Raw genomic sequence first — 19,634 nt, 5'->3', positions numbered from 1 at the left:
GAAAAACGTATGTTTATGGTGGTGTCCGGATACTTCTGTCACATAGTGTATACCATAATGGAAAAATTCATCAAAACGCTTGAGTCACACCTCGAATCAACTTGTAAGTTCTCGAAGAGTTTCCCTCTTTTTTTGTTGTTGGCAGGTTTCTGGCTTCTTGCATTGTAAGTTTCTGCTCTTAGAACCTATCTTGTATTTTGGACCGCTGACATACTCTTAGACAGACCTTTAATTGACTTTTATATTGCAATACTACCAGGTGCTGACGACAAGTGGGGGTGCTTAAGCCACAACCGATACGTGAGGATTTTCCGTAGTCCAGAAAAGGACAGCATGACTGAAGTGTTTTCCTCACTCTGAAAGGTTTACCCCATTCAAAGCCTCAAGGGCAGCAGAAGAGTCGCCTACGAGTCAAAAGCTGTTTGAAAAACTAATCTCTAGAAATTTCACAAACAAGACACAAACTTTTTTGAATAGCAAAGAAGAGGTTGATAGTCGGGTAGAGTAATATGATAACTCTTAGGAGGAGTGCAATACATTACCACGAGACAAAAGCGCCTAACAGAGGAGAGGCACATCGGAGTTCTATATTGCCGACTATTCAGTAATACACGAATTTTCTCTGTCTCTTTGCACGGTAATTAGAAGACGTAAATTTGGAAAACGGATTTAAGCGGGTTTCTTTGATAGGTGTGAGGAGTGTTGAAATGATTTCGAAAATTTTGAAGCACGTGCGTGCGTCGCATATTTAACAGGTCCACGAAACTTCTCGTTGGCACCAGAGGTAAAGAATTAAGTTGGTTTCATTTCGTTTCAAAAGTCATATTTTGTCGATGCGTGAGAAGAGCGAAGCCCGTGAAAAAATTAAAATGATCTCAATTTGTAGATAAAAAATGGATAAGAAGAACACTGCAGAACATATCCAGTAGCACTTGATTACTATGGAACAGAGACTTTGCGATTAGACGCTGTTATCTTCAAGAAACAGCAGACCCAAGCTGGAAAGTAATCTAATTCCAGGTTTGTAAAGTCGCAACGAGCTCCAAAGTCTATTATAGAGATAGCCTACAAAGAAAATTCTGCATAAAACCTCCGCGGATCCTATTTTCGAATACCGAGCGAGGTGAAGCAGTGGTTACCGTACTGGACTCGTCATCGGGAGGACGTCGGTTCAAATCCACATTCACTCATCCAGCTCCAGCTTTTCCATGATTTCCCTAAAACGCTCCAGGCAAATCCCGGGATGGTTCCCTTGAAAAGGCACGGCCAATTTCCTTCACCATCCCTGACACAGTCCGAGCCGTGCTCAACCTATAATGACCTCAATGTCATCGGGATGTTAAATCCCATCGGCCTTCCTTCCAGTTTCAAAATTTCTCAAATATCCAACCGAGGTATACTAAGAAAGGCATCACAGAAGGTCATAGGTTTCTCTGAGAAGGAGCGTCATGGAAATGTTGAAGTACTTCAACTGACAGGCGCATGAAGAGAGAGACGCTAATTATCCAGTACAAGCCTACTAACGAAGCTTCAAGAACCAAAGTGAAGAATCTAGAGATATTCTTAAGCCGTTTACGTGCTGCTTCAGCATAGATTGCGAAGACAAGATTACCTAACTGCCATGCACACCCTAGGGAATTAACGTCTTGATTGTCCCCACGCTCCATATGAGGGCACCATGATATATCAATACTGCTGCTACCGAACTGGTCTGTTGTCTCTGACTTGCACTTGCCATAATTCTACTTTAGAACTGACTTATCCAGTTTCACCTGGCACGTAGACTCCGTGTCATGGTGCAACTTGCCATTTTTCACATTAAGAAAAGAAAATCTCTAGCATCACAGTAGGTATTAAACCCAAGTCTCTTGGATTATAGCGTAGCGTGTACAGACTGAGCCACAATCTCACGACAGAAGTTGCCTTAAGATAGCGAAACAGTTATTTACAGTTGGGTGGAGTTTGTTCTTTCTTTTCCTAATACATATCTAAACACAGTAACGAGAATAAAGTTGTCGTGTTCTCGTTTGCAAAGGAAAAAGTGGCAGCAAAACTTTTCAGAATTGCAGTGAAAGTAGACATAATAAGATGCTACCTTAGCTACTTTGTCGTAATGTGTACCGCAGTGCAGGATCACAGCTAGTGTTTTAAAAGGAATAAAAGAAGCGGATACAGGTGACCTGTTGTAACAGAATCCTAAAATTTAAGGAACAGGACGAATTCTTCTACTCTTTCTATATCTGAAGAACGACGTCGTTCCCGCCAGTCAGTTAGTTTACATTTGTCTTTATAAAGTACTACTAACTAGTTTCGACGGTTGCTCATTTTAAAGTGCATCTTCAAACAATACATCTACATCTACATCCATACTGCGCAAGCCACCTGACGGTGTGTGGCGGAGGGTATCTTGACTGTATCGGTTCTCCCTTCTATTCCAGTCTCGTATTGTTCGTGGAAAGAAGGATTGTCGGTATGCTTCTGTGTGGGATCTGATCTCTCTGATTTTATCCTCATGGTCTCTTCGCGAGATATACGTAGGAGGGAGCAATATACTGCTTGACTCTCAGTGAAGGTATGTTCTCGAAACTTCAACAAAAGCCCGTACCGAGCTACTGAGCGTCTCTCCTGCAGAGTCTTCCACTGGAGTTTACCTATCATCTCCGTAACGCTTTCGCGATTACTAAATGATCCTGTAACGAAGCGCGCTGCTCTCCGTTGGATATTCTCTATCTCTTCTATCAACCCTATCTGGTACGGATCCCACACTGCTGAGCAGTATTCAAGCAGTGGGCGAACAAGCGTACTGTAACCTACTTCCTTTGTTTCCGGATTGCATTTCCTTAGGATTCTTCCAATCAATGAATGCACACCAGAACCAAACAAAAATCAAGAAATAGAATCCGCCAGCTGCACAAGATGCAGTGTTTTTTTAAAAAAATAGTGGTTTCTTACAATAGATGTCGTGACATAATTCTGGTGAGGAGTAATAACAATAACCACGTGACATGTGATCACGGAAACTACAGAGTAAAAATTTTTATTTCATCTACATCTACATCACCTACACGGATACTCTGCAAATCACACAGGCAGAGGGTTCATCGAACCACCTTCACAGTTCTCTATTATTTCAATCTCGTAAAGCGCGCTGAAAGAACGAAACCTAGATCTTTCCGTACGAGCTCTGATTTCCCTTATTTTATCATGGTGATCGTTTCTCCCTACGTAGGTTCGCAGCAAAAACATATTTCCGCATTCGGAGGAGAAAGTTGGTGATTGGAATTTCGTGAGGAGGTTCCTCCGCAACGAAAAACGCATTTGTTTTAATTATGTCCATCCTAAACCCTCTATCATTTCAGTGACACTCTCCCCCATATTTCGCGATAATACAGAAGGTGCTGCTCTACTTTGAACTTTTTCTATGTAGTCCGTCAATCCTATATTGTAAGGATCCCACATCGCGCAGCAGTATTTTAAAAGAGGACGGACAAGCGTAGTGTAGGCAGTCTCCTTAGTAGATCTGCTACATTTTCTAAATGTCCTGCCAATAAAACGTAGTCTTCGATTAGCCCTCCCCACAACATTTTCTATGTGTTCCTTCCAATTTAGTTGTTTGCAATCGTAATTCATAGGTATTTAGTTGACTTTACGGCCTTTACATTCGACTAGTTTATCGTGTAACCAAAGTTTAACGGATTCCCTTTAGCACTCATGTGGATGACCTCACACTTTTGGTTATTTATGGTCAATTACCAATTTTCGCAACATACAGATATCTCTTCTACATCGTTTTGCAATTTGTTTTGATCTAATGATGACTTTACTAGTCGATAAACGACAGCGTCATCTGCAAACAACCTCAGACGGCTGCTCAGATTGTCTCCCAAGTCGTTTATATAGATAAGGAACGTCAAAGGGCATATGACACTACTTTGGGGATCGCCAGAAATCACTTCTGTTTTACTCGATGAAGTTCCGTCACTTACTACGAACTGTGACCTGTCTGACAGGAAATCACGAATCCAGTCACACAACTGAGACGATATACCGTAAGCACGCAATTTCACTAAAAGCCACTTTTGTGGTACAGTGTCAAAAGCCTTCCGGGAATTCAGAAATACGGAATCAATCTGAAATTCCTTGTCAATAGCATTCAACACTTCGTGCGAGTAAAGAGCCAGTTGTGTTTCACACGACCGATGTTTTCAGATTCCGTGTTGACTGTGTGTCAGTAGACCGTCTTTTCAAGGTAATTCTTAATGTTCGAACACAATATATGTTCTAAAATCCTGCTGCATATCGACGTTAACGATATGGGCCTGTAATTTAGTGGATTACTCCTACTACCTTTCTTGAATATTGGTGTGACTGTGCAATTTTCCAGTCTCTGGGTATGGATCTTCCGTCGAGCGAACTGTTACATATGGTTGTTAAGTAGGGAGCTATTCTATCACCATATTCTGAAAGGAACGTAACTGGTATACAGTCTGGACCAGAAAACTTGCTTTTATTGACTGATTTATGTTCGTTCACCATTCCGAGGATATATACTTGCACATTACTCATATTGGCTGCTGTTCTTGATTCGAATTCTGGAATATTTACTTCGTATTCTTTTTTGAAGGCATTTCGGAAGGCTGTGTAACCCTGCTTTGTCAGCACTGTCTTCGACAGTATCTCCATTCCTATCGCGCAGAGAAGGCATTGATTCTGTCTTGCCGCTAGCACACTTCACATACGATCTCTTTTGATTTTCTGCTAGGTTTCGAGAGAAAGATTCGTTGTACTATTATAAGCATCTCGCATTGAAGTCCGCGCTAAATTTCGAGCTTTTGTAAAGGATCGCCAATCTTGGGGTATTGCGTCTGTTTAAATTTGGCATGTTCTTTCCGTTGTTTCTGCAACATTGTTCTGACTCGTTTTGCGTACCAAGGTGGATCAGTTCTGTCGTTTGTGAATTTATTTGGTATAAATCCCTCAATTGCTTCCGATACTATTTCTTCGAATTCAATCCACATCTTGTCTACTCTTATATTGTTAAGTTGGATGGAATCTAGATTGGCTCTCAGGAAGGCGTCAAGTGAATTTTTATCTGCTTTTGTGAATAGGTATATTTCTCGTTTATTTTTGTAGGATATGGGGCTTTCAATATTCAGTCTCGCTACGACTACCCTGTGTTCACCAACCCCTGGCTCCGTTTTGATGCTCGTTATTAACTCATGATTATTTATTGCTAACAAATCAAGTCTGTTTTCACATCCGTATACTATTTGCTTTGGCTCATAAACTAACTGCTCGAAATTATTTTCAGAGAATGCGATTAGAACAATGGCGGATGATGTTTCATGCGTACCTCCGGAATTAAACATGTATTTTCGCCAACATGTCGAGGGTAAATTAAAGTCACACCAACTGCAATTGTATAAGTCGGTTACGTGTTTGATATTAAATTCAAGTTTTATTTGAACCTTTCAGCAATTGTATCATCTGAACTGGTAAGTCGGTAAAAGGATCCAATTATTATATTATCCTTTTTGTCAACAATGACCTTGTAAGTAGGTTGTTTATGTTTCCTTATTGGCAACGTTACGTAGCGCTCTGTATGAAAATCACTGGCTGTGCTGTGTGCAGTCTGTGGCTAGTTTGCATTGTTGTCTGCCATTGTAGTGTTAGGCTGTTGGCTGTTAACAGCGCGTAGCGTTGCGCAGTTGGAGGTGAGCCGCCAGCAGTGGTGGATGTGGGGAGAGAAATGGCGGAGTTTTGAAATTTGTAAGACTGGATGTCATGAACTGCTATTTACATTATGATTTTTCAACACTATTAAGGTAAATACATTGTTTGTTCTCTATCAAAATCTTTCATTTGCTAACTATGCCTATCAGTAGTTAGTGCCTTCAGTAGTTTGAATCTTTTATTTAGCTGGCGGTAGTGGCGCTCGCTGTATTGCAGTAGTTCGAGTAACGAAGATTTTTGGTGAGGTAAGTGATTTGTGAAAGGTATAAGTTAATGTTAGTCAGGGCCATTCTATTGTAGGGATTTTTGAAAGTCAGATTGCGTTGCGCTAAAAATATTGTGTGTCAGTTTAAGGGCAGTCATGTATAATTTTTCTAAGGGGACGTTTCAACCTCTGCCCAAATTAGCTCACAGGAACTATGTACTTCAATTTCGTGACAAGATAAATTACTAACAGCAACAAACACGCCACCGCCAACTGTATTTGGACTATCCTTTCGGAACACAGTTACGTTCCTTGCAAAGATTTCGTCTGACCTTACCTCCGGCTTTAGCCAGCTTCAGTGTCTATAACGATCTGAACATCAGTGCTTCCTATTAGCGCTTGGAGCTCTGGTACTTTCCCAACAGAGCTACGACACTTTATAACTGTTAAGCGATGGTTCCTGTAACGTTCTTCCCTTATACGGCCTGCACGCTTTGTGAGTGATGCTCTTTTTGTGTTTTCCAGAGACCCTCTAAACTAAAACACCGCCCAGTCCACGCCATACAGCCCCTGCTACCCGTGTCGCAGCCTCCAACGTTCAGTGGCCTCCTGACCTATTCTGCAGAACCCGAAACCAACCACTCCATGACGCAACTCAAGGAATCTGCAGTCTCCACGATCGCAGAACCGTCTGAGCCTCTGATTCAGACCTTCCACTCGGCTCCGCACCAGAGGTCCGCAATCGCTCCTGTCGACTATGCTACAAATGATCAGCTCTACTTTTATCTCGCAAGCGATACTTGCACCCTTTACCACTTCTGTTAGCCGTTCGAAACGAGAAAGTATCTCTTCCGATCCAAAGCGAAACACATCATTGGTACCGACGTGAGCCGGCATCTGCAGTTGGCTGCACCCTGTGCTCTTCATGGCATCCAGGAGGACCCGTTTCACGTCTGGAATGACTCCACCCGACACGCACACAGGGTACACATTAGATTTCTTTCTTGTTGTTCCATTCCTTTAATCTCATATGGGTTGGGATGGGCTGCCAGCGCACAAATGTCCTTCTTTTCAGCCAAGAGGTTTAACGTGTACATAAATGCGAAACAATGTAATGAAATGATAGAATACTTAAAAACGCTCTTAAAATTTATAAAACATGTATCTTAGCAATGGTGTTTTAAAACTGAAACATTTAATTTATTGATTAAAAAAGTAAATGATAAAATAAGAATAATAAAAAGACCTCCAAAAGAAGTTGGTAACACATACTGTCTTCAATTTAAGTTCGCCTCTCTCTCTCTCTCTCTCTCTCTCTCTCTCTCTCTCTCTCTTTACCCCTCCCCCTCCCCCTCCCCCTACCCCTAGTCTGAGTGGTTACTTCTGCCATGCTGCGGGCCCGGATTCGACTCCCGGCAGGGACAGAGATTTCCTCCACTCGTGGACAGGATGTTTTTTGTCATCTTCATCGATATGCAACTAGCACAGAGTGGTGTCGACTGAAAAGACTTGCAGGTGAAGGCTCCCGGTCAGCGATGGTATACGATCATTTCATTTCCCAACATGAAGTCCTGCACTCTAACAACAAATTGAAGGATGAGCACTGGTGAAAATTTTTAGTTTGGGGTAACATTAGCTGTGCTTCACTGTCAAGTATTAAACTGACGGCAGCACAAGGTACTTCAGTATCATTATATCTGTGTTAATAGTTGTAGCCATCTTCACACAGAATAGAGATAAGTTTCACTCACATTACCATGCACAATGTAATCACCACAGCAAAACCCGGTAACATTTTTTGGAAACCTCGTTACGAACATATTTATACGTACTCACCACTTTCAAATTTACATATGTTTCAGTATTATATCTATATAGAGTACACACACAGCATCAGAATATGTGATATGTAGGTGGAGCCCCGAATTAATGTCCAAATCCGGTCACTCGAACTAGCACGTCGGATGGAACTGACCGTCCGAACTCCCTTCAGCTTTTTAAATCAAACTCCAGAAAATTTCAGTCAGGCTGGCCAAGCTTAACAAAACTCTTTCATAAGTGTAGGGATAGGAAGGTTTGTTTTGTTGACCGTTAGACGTTTGGTTCACCAAGGGTGGCATATTTATGATAGGTTTTGAAAACGCGTGCTTTACACGTAGACGACCAAGTTAACGACGTCGGCGGACGAGATACGCTCCCTCTTCTTCTTATACGAAAGAGGGATTGGTTGGGTTGGTTTTGGGGAAGGAGACCAGACAGCGAGGTCATCGGTCTCATTGGATTAGGGAAGGACGGGGAAGGAAGTTGGCCGTGTCCTTTTAAAGGAATCATCCCGGCATTTGCCTGGAGCGATTTAGGGAAATCACGGAAAACCTAAATCAGGGTGGCTGGACACGGGATTGAACCGTCGTCCTCCCGAATGCGAGTCCAGTGTCTTACCACTGCGCTACCTCGCTCTGTCATACGAAAGAGCCTTTCGTACTGAAATAGAGATAATGTTCCCTTAATGACTTGTTCCTAACTACAGCGCCCAGTTATGTGTTTACAAGGCAACTATTTTTATAACTGCGTTATCGTTCACACTTAGAGTAAAATAATACAGAAATAAAACATTTCATTTTATAGATCTCTAGCTGAATTTTGTACGTATAATGCTTGTGACTGAGATCTTCTGACCAGTTTGATGCGGCCCGGCAAGAATTCCTCTCCTGTGCGAATCTCATCATCTCAGTGTAGCACTTGCAAACTATGTCCTCAAATATTTGCTGAAAGTATTCCAATCTCTGTCTTCCTCTACAATTTTTGCCTTCCATAGCTTCCTCTAGTACCAAGCAAAGTCATTCCCTGATATTGTAACAGATGTCCTATCATCCTCCCCCTTCCCCTTCTCACTGTTTTCCACGTATTCCTTTCCTTTCCAGTTCTGCGCAGAACTTCCTCATTCCTTACCTTTTCAGTCCACTTAATTTTCAACATTCGTCTGTAGCACCACATCTCTTCCGCTCCTGTTTTCCCACGATCGCAGAACCGTCTGAGCCTCTGATTCAGACCTTCCACTCGGCTCTGCACCAGAGGTCCGTATGCAAATACCCAGAAATTACTTCTTCAAATGCAGGCCTATATTTGACACTAGGAGACTGCTCTTGGTCAGGAATGCCATTTTTGTCAGTGCTAGTTTGATTTTGATGTCCGCCTTGCACCGTCCACTATACTTGTTATTTTGCTGCCTATGCAGCAGAAATGATAACAGCAAGAAACTTAACATCAGGGTTGATGGTCACAAAGTTGATGATGTTAATGAATTCCGTTACCTTGACAGCAAAATAACCTATGACGGGTGGAGCATGGAGAACAACAAAAACAGACTAGTAATGGCAAAAAGGGCATTTCTAGCGAAGAGAATTCTACTAGTATCAAACATAGGCCTTAATCTGAGGAAGAAATTTCTGAGAAGTTACGTCTGGTGCATAGCATTGTATGATAGTGAAACATCGGCTGTGAGAAAACTGGAACAAAAGAGAATTATAGCACTTGAGATGTGGTGCTACAGGCGAATGTTGAAAATTGAGTGGACTGATAAGGTAAGGAATGAGGAGGTTCTGTGCAGAATGGGAGAGGAAAGGAATATGTGGGAAACGCGGTAACGGAGGATAGGACATCTGTTAAGACATCAGGGAATGACTTCCATGGTACTAGAGGGAGCTGCAGAAGGCAAAAACTGTTGAGGAAGACAGAGATAGGAATACATCCAGCCAATAAATGAGGACGTAGGTCGCAAGTGCTACTCTGAGATGAAGAGGTTGGCACAGGAGAGGAATTCGTGAATTCGTGGCAGGCCGCATCAAACCAGTCAGAGGACAGATGACCGCCCCCCCCCCTCCCAAAAAAAAAAAAATTAGTAGAATTCCTTAACTTCATCTACTTCGTGACCTTCAATTCTGACGTTAAGTTTCTCGCTTTTCTCATTCCTTTTCCTTCTCATTACTTTGGTCTTTATTCGATTTACTCACAATCCTGTACTCATTAGACTCTTTATTCCTTTCAACACGTTCTGCACTTCTTCTTTACTTTCACATATCAATAATATCAGCTAATCTTATCACTGCTAACCTTCCACCTTGAACTATAATTACGCTCCTGAACCTTCCTTTTATTTCAGTTGTTGCTTCTTCGATATAAACATTCAGCAAAGGGGTGAGAGACTTCATCTCCGTCTTACACCACTTTTAACCCAAGGATTTAGTTCTTGGTCATCCACTCTTAATATTCTCTCTTCAGTCATTTACATGTTTAATATTACCCGTCTCTCCCTATAGCTTATCCCTAGTTCTCTCAGAATTTTGAGCTTCTTGCGCATTTACATTGTCAAAAGCTTTTTCCAGGTCGACAGATCCTATAAACGTGTCTTGATTTTTCTTCATCCTTGCTTCCATTATCAACCGCAACGTCAGAACTGCCCATCTGATGCCTTTACTTCTCCTATAGTGACACTAATCATTATCTAACTCATCATCGATTCCCTTTTCCTTTCTTCTGTACATTATTGTTATCAGCAAAGCAGATGCATGATCTCTTAAGCTGATTGTGCGTTAATTCTCGCACTTGCCAGCTCTTGCAATCTTTGGAATTATTTGAGTGATATTTTTCCGAAAGTCGTCTGGTATGTCGCCAGACTTATACATTCTACACACCAACGTGAGTAGTCTTTTTGTTGCGTTTTGTTTATTTGGAAATGATGATGGAATTTTATCTGTCTCTTCTGGCTTAATCGATCTTAAGTCTTCCAAAGCTGTTTTAAATTCTGATTCCAATATTGGATCTAAATCGGCTCTGATAAGAACAACGCTAACACTGAACTGTTCATAGTAACACAGTCTCTGCCCTTCCTTCCCGTTGTATCATTTTCTGATGCTGTTGGTATTACCCTATACTTACTGACGTGAAATTCTTGTCTTCTTTCCATTTCACTTTAGTGGCCCCTGCTATATCTAGACTGAGCCTTTTCATTTTCCTTTTCAGATTTTCTTGCTTTCCTACCACGTGGAAGCTTCTGACATTTCACGCCTCGACTCGGAGAACATTCGTTGGCCATTCAGTCTTCTTCTCATGGTCACCTCCCCCTTGGCAGCCCCCTCCTGGAGATCCGATTGGGTGATTATTCTCGAATCTTTTGCTAAAGGAGAGATCATCATGATACTTTTTCAGTTACAGGCCACATGTCCTGTGATACACGTTACGTGTCTTTAAAGCCGTGGTTTACATTACCTTCTGGATCCTCAAGCCGTTGGTCATGCTGATTTTGCCGCCTTTAGGAGAAGTTTCCCACCTCAAGGATAAGAGCGTGCCCTGAACCTCCGTTCGCTCCTAGGCAATTAAATGAGAGACACCTACATAGTATTTCGTAGCACATAGGGTCTCGCCGTTGACGACATGACACGTTTCGGCATGGATTCCAAAAGACGCTGGAAGTGTTCTTCTACAAGTACATACTGAAAAAGTTACAACACACTGCATAAAAGTGGGCACCTTGTACCAATGTTAATTGTACATTTTCCTGTATCACTTACAAATGGAGCGAGGGGAAAACGACTGTTTATATGCCTCCGTACGAGACTTAATTTCTCTCATCGCGGCATCGCGAAATTTCCTTCGGTGGCAGTAGAATCGTTTTGCAGTCATCTGCAAATGCCGGTTCTCTAAACTTTCCCGACAGGGTTTCGGTAAAGGACCGCCATCTTCAATCCACTGATTCTCATTTGAGTTCAAATCGGATTTGGCGATACCAATGTTGTTTCCTTTCTAGGAAGTTTTTCGAAGAATGTCGATTTTAGTGCTGCTATATGCTGCCTACGTAGACTTATAAGTCTTTCTCCGTTTGGTTAGTTCTTTTATACGCAGGGAATTTTCCTACTACTGATCCTTGCTGACGTTCTTTGCCAATTTGTGCATTAAAGTCTCCCACTAGTAATTCTGTGTTTTTCTGCGGAATGTGTTTGACACAATTTGTCAAAAATTATCTGTGTGCTCTTTCTGTTTTCTGTTTTTCTCATTTATTCACGCATGTGTATTTAAAATTGTTAAAAGTTGGTTTGATGACTTGAATGTTGATATGGAAGGTCTTCTACTCTAATCCATTCGATTCTGTTATGGAGTTTTATATGTGTTTGTTTACAATGAAGCCTGTTCCAAATTAGGGTACGTTTTCCATAACTGTGTTTCCTGGTTTTTCCTTAAGTATCCTCTATCTATCTGAAACAAAAGGATGATCATCAGTAAACGTTGTTTCTTGTAGCGCTTTTACGAGGGTCAGTCAAAAAGTAATGCCTCCTATTTTTTTTTCTACGTTTAATTGTCAGGAAATTTAAATGCAATTACATAGGTTGAAAACCACAACATTGAGGATCATTTTGTCATTTTTCAATGTAATCTCCGCCCATCTCTACAGTTTTGGTCCATCTTTGAACAAGGGCATGTATCCCAGCACGGTAAAAATCACAGCTCTGCTTCCTAAGCCATTGACGCACGGATGTTTTGACGGCCTCCTCATCTTCAAAATGAATCCCACGATGAGCTTCTTTTAGTGGCCCGAACAGATGGAAGTCTGATGGTGCCAGGTCAGGTCTGTATGGGGGATGAGGCAAAACTTCCCATCCAATTTTGACAATCTCGTCAGAGGTGTGACGACTGGTGTGTGGTCTTGCATTGTCATGCAAAAGAAGAACATCTGCCATTGATTTTGTTGGGCGAACTCGCTGAAGACGTGCTTTAAGTTTGTTGAGGGTTGTGACGTATTGAACAGAATTTATTGTGCATCCCTGCTCCAAAAAATCAACCAGAATCACACCCTCTGTATCCCAGAAAACTGTTGCCATAACTTTCCCTGCCGATCGCACAGTTTTGAATTTTTTCTTCCTCGGCGAGCTTGTGTGACGCCACTCCATTGACTGCCTCTTTGATTCGGGTTCAAAAAAATGCACCCATGTTTCGTCCCCGGTCACAATTTTTTTCAGAAACTCATCTCCCTCCAAACGGAAGCGCTGCAAGTGTTGGGAGGCTATTGTTTTCCTTGCCTCTTTATTCTGATCGGTTAACATTCTTGGAACCCACCGTGCACAAACTTTTGAGTACCCCAATTGTTTAATAATCGTGATCACACTGCCTTTACTAAGAGAAATAATGCGACACACTTCATCTGCAGTCACCCGACGGTCACCACGAATGATGTCATCAACTTGCTGAATGTTGTGTGGAGTCACTGCACTCACCGGCCTGCCGCTCCGCTTTTCGTCAGTCAACGGTGTTTGCCCTTCAGCTTCCTTACAACGACGAACCCATCGTCTAACAGTGCTGACATCCACTGTCACAACACCATACACCTTCTTCAGTCTTTCATGAATGCGTATGGGCGTTTCACCTTCTGCATTCAAGAATTCAATCACACAACGCTGTCTCAAACGAACATCGATGTCGGCCATCTTACAAACTTCTGCTGTGGTGCCACCTGTTGACACAGAAAGTTACTACTGCAGTGGATTGCAGAAGAAGGTTTGAGGAATGGCGCCAAATTCAAATTTTTCACTTAACTTAATTTCTTTAAGTAGAAAAAAAATGGGAGGCATTACTTTTTGACCGACCCTCGTATCATTATACCTTCCTCCTTTAGAAAGTTTCTTAAAGTCTAAGTTTTCCTGCTTTTAAGAGTTGAATTTACATTAAAAGTGTCTAGGTAATTCATGTTTCCATGATTGATTTTATGGGTTTGAGGTTTAATACAGGTTTCAGAATTCTTCGACTCATTTTCTGCAATGTTGTAGGCCGCCAGAATCTGAATGCCTACTTTTCATTTTCTTGGAAACGGGAGACTGGCTGCACCCCGGGGTAAAATCTCTTACAAGGAGCAGTTCCATTGTTGATTCCTTATTGAGTTAGGGCAATGATTTACTAGCTCTCAGTAGTATGTTTCCACCGCACCACTGGTGAATAAACGTTAACCACATTGCCTCTTACTGCAAGTCAGACGCTTTGTAGATTATATTCATTGTGTTGCTTCTTCCACTAGTTTTGCCGTTTCTAGATCCATACTTTCTACCTTCGCTACCGTTTAAGTCTTCACTGTAACGCTAGGATAGAGCCCTCACAGGGAGCTATCACCTGGGGCAGGTGAGCCCTGGTTATTTAAGGGTTGTTACTCCTCCCCCTCCTCCTTCTTAATCACTAGCATGATGAGACCCAAGGCTTGGGACAGACATAGCGGAGTTCGATAGGCTATATATTTTTAATATTCAGTATACAATATATAATAATATATGTAATTTATAAAGGGGATACATTACTACAAAAATCTCATAAAGTAATTGGTCGATTTACTTCATATATACATATGAGGGTTGGAACTTAAGCAGTGGCAACTATTTATTTACAGCTCGTACAAAATAGATACGTGTTTCAAAGTTTTATTGACCTTCAAAGTAGTCACCAGCATTGTGTATAACCAGTTGCCAGCGATGTGGAAGTCTTAGGACCCTCTTATCAGTGACAGTTTTGTTGACAGTTCGAGGGGCGCGGTCTATTGACGGACGAAGCAGTTCTGAAGCGAATGTCGTGAAATGTTCCCTTCAGTTTAGAAATCGACTTGAACTCACGAGGGCTTAAGTCATGGGAGTGCAGAAGGTGGTATAGCACTTAGCAGTCCCATTAGTCAAACACATCAGTGTTGTCATGCAAAATGATGGTCAGGTCCTGCAGAAAGTGACATCACTTCTGTTACTAAGCTGGTCGTAAGATGTGTTCCAAATATGGCTAGCATAGAGACAGAAGTGGTGACACTTTCTGCAAGACCTGACCATCATTTTGCAGAACAATGCTCAAGCACGTACAGTGCAAGCTGTTACTGACTTGTTGGATAGATGGGGCTGTTAAGTGCTATACCACCTACTTCACTCCCCTGACTTCGCCCCTCGTGAGTTCAACTCGATTTCTAAACTGAAGAAAACATTTCACGGCATTCGCTTCAGAGCTGCTACAAATCCGTCGGCCAATAGACCGAGCCGCTCGAACTGTCAACAATACTGGTACTGATAAGAGTATCCTACGACTTCCACATCACTGGCAAAGGGTTATTCACAATGTTGGTGACTACTTTAAAGGTCAGTAAAATTTAGAAACACGTATCTGTTTTCTACGAGCTGTAAATAAATAGTTGCTCCTATTAATGTTCCAACCCTCATACATGTTCAGAAATTATATATATATATATATATATATATATATATATATATATATATGAATGGAGGTATATCACACATCTTTCGTGGTTAGTTAACAGGGACGAAAGGGTCTTTACAGGAGTAGACAAGAAATGCTAAGGTCGTTTCTTGGTCACACACTGCTTAAGCACGTGCCGTCTCTACCAAGCCAAAATATAGAATTAGTTTTGAAAATACCCTGGCAGAAAGTAAAAATTAAATAAGCAAGTTAGTAACGTTATCCATCTACTATCGTCTTAATAGCGCCTGTAAATTTCGAACTTACATCGTCAAGGTTTCAGTCGTTATGTAAAAATATTCATTTCGATATCAGCACACGACAAACGCATATATGTGGAAGTGACAGTGCGCTGCAGTGCGTTTCTAACTGTAAATTGCGAAATTGTGGTGGAGAATATTTAGAATTACAGAAGGAAATGTGCATATTTTTGTTGAACCCTTTAAAAAAGCTGAGAATTTTGCTTCTTTCTGTATACTACATTACACTGAAGTACCTTGTATGTCTTTGTTACAGAGTGTTCAAAGATGGCATTACAAGCTTCAAAGAACATTACAAATTGCGCAGATATTAGTTTCAACATATGGTTATTGCATATAAAAAAGATGTATTCGCATATTGTGTTCTGATGCAATATACTTACATTGATCCTGTGTAAGATCAGCGTGACTGTTTCATAAATCACTTTGTTTCATAATCTGTAACACTGTTGTTAATGTCTAGTTTCAGGCTTTACCAAGAATAGACGATATTGTTATCTCTTCGTGAATGCGGAACTAAAAATGTCGTTTAAAGAGGAGATTATGTGGTATAACTCTGCACCTATTAAAATGTTAATGAAGACTTCGACGCATAAGAGCGTAACACAACGTGTAGGGAGTACAAGACCGATTCATAGGTTCGTAGCGGTTTTGTTGTGCATGTTGATATTCCAGTTACTATGGGTATATTTATAGACTGTCATTTTTTATTTCTAGTTTTTGTGTTTATATATTGTCATTTTGTCATTATAAGATAATCAGTGGAGCTGTGTACAGTGGAAAAAGGAGTGCCAAATGGAGAAATCGCAGCATTTCCGACTGTTCTATTTGAATTAAGTGGAGATATCAGAGCAGCGAAGGCAGTCAGAAACATTTGCGCCGTGTATGAGAATAATGCCATTAGGCAGAGCACGACAAGAAAATAGTTTTCTCGTTTTAAGGAGGAGCGTTTTGTCATTAGTGACTCTCCACGTTCAGGAAGACATTCGTGTTAATCCATAACGATTCACGTCAGTGTAGTCGAGAACTCGCAAATGTGATTAAGTACGATCATTCCGCCATCGTGCGACATTTACATGCAATGGGGAAGGTTCAAAAATCTGGTGTTTTGGTACTGCATGCTTTAAGGCAAAGTCACAAAAATCTGCGAGTGACCGTATGTGCATCCCTGCTTGCTCGTCATCAGTTAGCTCATGACCAACACCGATAATTCCTATCCTGCTGTTGACAAGAAATGGTGTCTTTATAATAACATAATGAAAGGGAAGGAATGGCTGAGCAGCAGTTCCCCTTCTAAAGCCCTGCAAGCATCCACAAAATATAATTTTATGCATCTGGTGGAACGGCGATGGTGTGGTGTACTGCGAATTACTTCCGCTAAGTGTAACAATCGCTGCTGATATTGAATATCAACAAATGAAACGCCTTGCAGACGCAGTCCAAGAACAACGACCAGAAGACTGGAAGCCTGTATGAAGCATTAAAGAAAAAGGTTGGGTAGTCATCTCGCAACCACCTTATCCACCTGATCTTGCGCCCTCAGCTTTTCACCTTTCCCGCTCTTTGTCAACAAATAGTCAAGGAACTTCCTTGCCGGATGAAAATGTTCTTCGAACGTGATGACTACACTCTCGGAATCGTGAAGTGACCCCCGCGTTTTTTGGCTGTTGTAAATATGAAATAGTCTATGCTATGCATTTTTAGTGTTTATTGAACCTAAGGGAAAAGGCTTAGAGCATTGCACCAACCTAATAAGATCGCTCATGGTGATAAAACGTACTGTAAACCAGTAGCTTTGCCTGAGACACGCCGTGGGACGCGTGGACAAGCAGCTCGTCGTGGCCTACCGCCCCCCACTCCGCAGCCGCGCAGAGCACGTGACTGCACCGGTGGTGGGGGAGGCGCGGCGCGATGTGGCGAGGGTAGCGGCGCGACCGCCGCGCGGCAGTCTGCTCCCGGACACCACGCCACCAGCGTCCTCCCAACACGCAGCAGCAGCCCGGCTCCCGGCCATCAGCTGACGGCGGCCGGCCCTCGCGGCTCGGACTCCCTGACACTCCGGCGCTGTTGCGCTGCCTACATCTGTGCGGCAGTTTCTCCGACAGCAGTGGTACCTGGCACAACTTCCCCGCGGCCACGTCTCCTGGCGCGCTATGACGTTTCGCGCCGCCGGGCCGCGCGCTCCGGCAGCCTCCGGCGCTCAGCTGACGGCCAGCGCGGGCGCGGAGGCGGTGCCGCGGCGCTGCTAGGCGTCGGCCGCCCCCGCATGGCGTCGGCGGGGCTGTGGACGCTGGCCGCTCTGGCGGCGGCGGCACCTGGCTGGTGGTGGCCTTCCGCTTCCTGCCACCAGGGCGCCGCCTCCTGCACCGCCGCCTGTCTGCGCCAGGTGAGTCACCTCGCACTGCTAACAAAACAGGTGGAGTACGTTTGTATTTTATCGAAATTGTAGAATTTTCTCGTCGTAAACATTGCGTCTGTTCTTGGCAAAACCGAGACAGTGCTGTGAAGAGACCGCGCAAAAACAAAATTTGTCTGCATTCTCCTTACATTTTATTTTCCAATACAGGCTAATTTTTTGATTGTCGAGTGCTGTTTACTTCAAAATGTTTGGTTTCGGGCAATGTTGCCCATCTTCAGACCATATAGAACAACCTGTCGGAATGTATATCTTAGTGCATTGTCATATGTTTAACAGTATACGCCAGTGTACTGATATACTCAACAGTGTATGACAGTGAACTGTAACTACCACATATGATCAGAAAGTGGTCAGCATCGCCCAAAACCGATAATTTTGAAATAAACATTTATCGACACGCACAAAAGCAAGTATGTTCTGTGGAAATAAGTATCGCTTGTCTTAAATACGCCCAGTTTTGGTAACTCTTCATTTTCTGCCTTCACCGTATTATGAGCACAGTCAGTTATTTCAAACAATCAGCTGATTTCGATGATATGGCGTTTTCACGTGCTTACTCTTAACCTCAGGAGTTTTTACAACACCATTTATGTAAATAGTTGCTGACGTAGGAGACTCGAACGATAACAACATTCCATATTCGTCAGCTACTGTAGTTTCGTATGTATGTAAACATAGAAATTCATGATATATTAGTAATTTTTGAGAACATTTCTCGTGGAGAAACAGCAGTCTGGCTAAACATATTTTAAACATGGAATAAAAACAGTTCTGACCGCAATAAAACATTTATTCAGAATGGTTGCCGGTTTCTATCAGAATGTGTCCATCTTCAGACCATTTATATGATGATGGCGGGGGGTGGTGGTGAACGGAGTAGGTCCTATGACAACACGAACATCAACTGCTTTTGAGCAGCTGACGTTCTTGGAGTCATAACACCTGCTCCGTTCAACGCCACCGCTTGTCATGATGATATAAATAGTGTGATGATGGTCACATTCTGACCGAAACCGATTACCATTCTAAATAAACATTTTATTGCGGTCAAGACTGTTTATAATCCAAGTTTGAAGCATCGTGATACATTGTATGGAAGACTGCTTCCACAGGTTGGTGTTTCTGGTTCGAGCCTGCTACGCCAGCGGTTGCAGTTTTTAAAGACGGTGTAAAATTAGTGTTTGAGGATAACAGCAACCTCTTAAGAATGGCACATAGCAGACATCAGCTAACCATATGAAGTAAATGACTGTGATCCTAATACAGAAGAGATGGAAATATGTGAGTGACTTTGAATGAATTTATGAACGTGGCACCGTCTTCTCAATAGCGTCCTTACCTGACCATTCCACCTTCCGCAGTCACAGCTTTATCATCAGGTTTTCATTTCTGGTACAACGACGATTTTTACGATCTAAACATGTCTCTGTAAACGCTACATTGCCTCCTTAATTACAAATTGTGAAATTCTTGGGGAAATTACAGGTCTGCTCGAAATGACTATATCGATTACAAACGTCTATAAGTGTTTAATGCATAGCTCTACGTTTGTAAGAATTGTGACCGATGTAGAAATAGGCTAACAAACATTTACATAATTAAAATATGCGTTCTGAATGACACCCCCGATCACGCGGAATACATGAAAGCGATAAATCACTTCACGCCATACATACTGAAGCCTATGCAGAGTCAGAGCGAGAGTGTTGGAAATGTGTATTCTGAGTTCTGAAATTCTTCTCGTCAAAGAAGA

At 42.2% G+C, this 19,634-nt stretch overlaps 1 protein-coding gene across 1 annotated transcript in view; it reads left to right on the top strand.

Annotated features, from left to right (window-relative positions):
- LOC126095579 (uncharacterized) overlaps positions 1-19,634 on the top strand; it is a 197,698-nt gene that overhangs the window by 28,294 nt on the left and 149,770 nt on the right. Inside the window, exon 2 of the mRNA XM_049910355.1 lies at positions 17,184-17,848. Coding sequence (XP_049766312.1) covers positions 17,184-17,848 — 665 coding nt within the window. The remainder of the gene's footprint in view (positions 1-17,183; positions 17,849-19,634) is intronic.

Source organism: Schistocerca cancellata, chromosome 8 (assembly GCF_023864275.1).
Source record: "Schistocerca cancellata isolate TAMUIC-IGC-003103 chromosome 8, iqSchCanc2.1, whole genome shotgun sequence".
Taxonomy (NCBI): Eukaryota; Metazoa; Arthropoda; class Insecta; order Orthoptera; family Acrididae; genus Schistocerca; species Schistocerca cancellata.
This window is presented reverse-complemented; position numbering and strand designations above follow the sequence as displayed.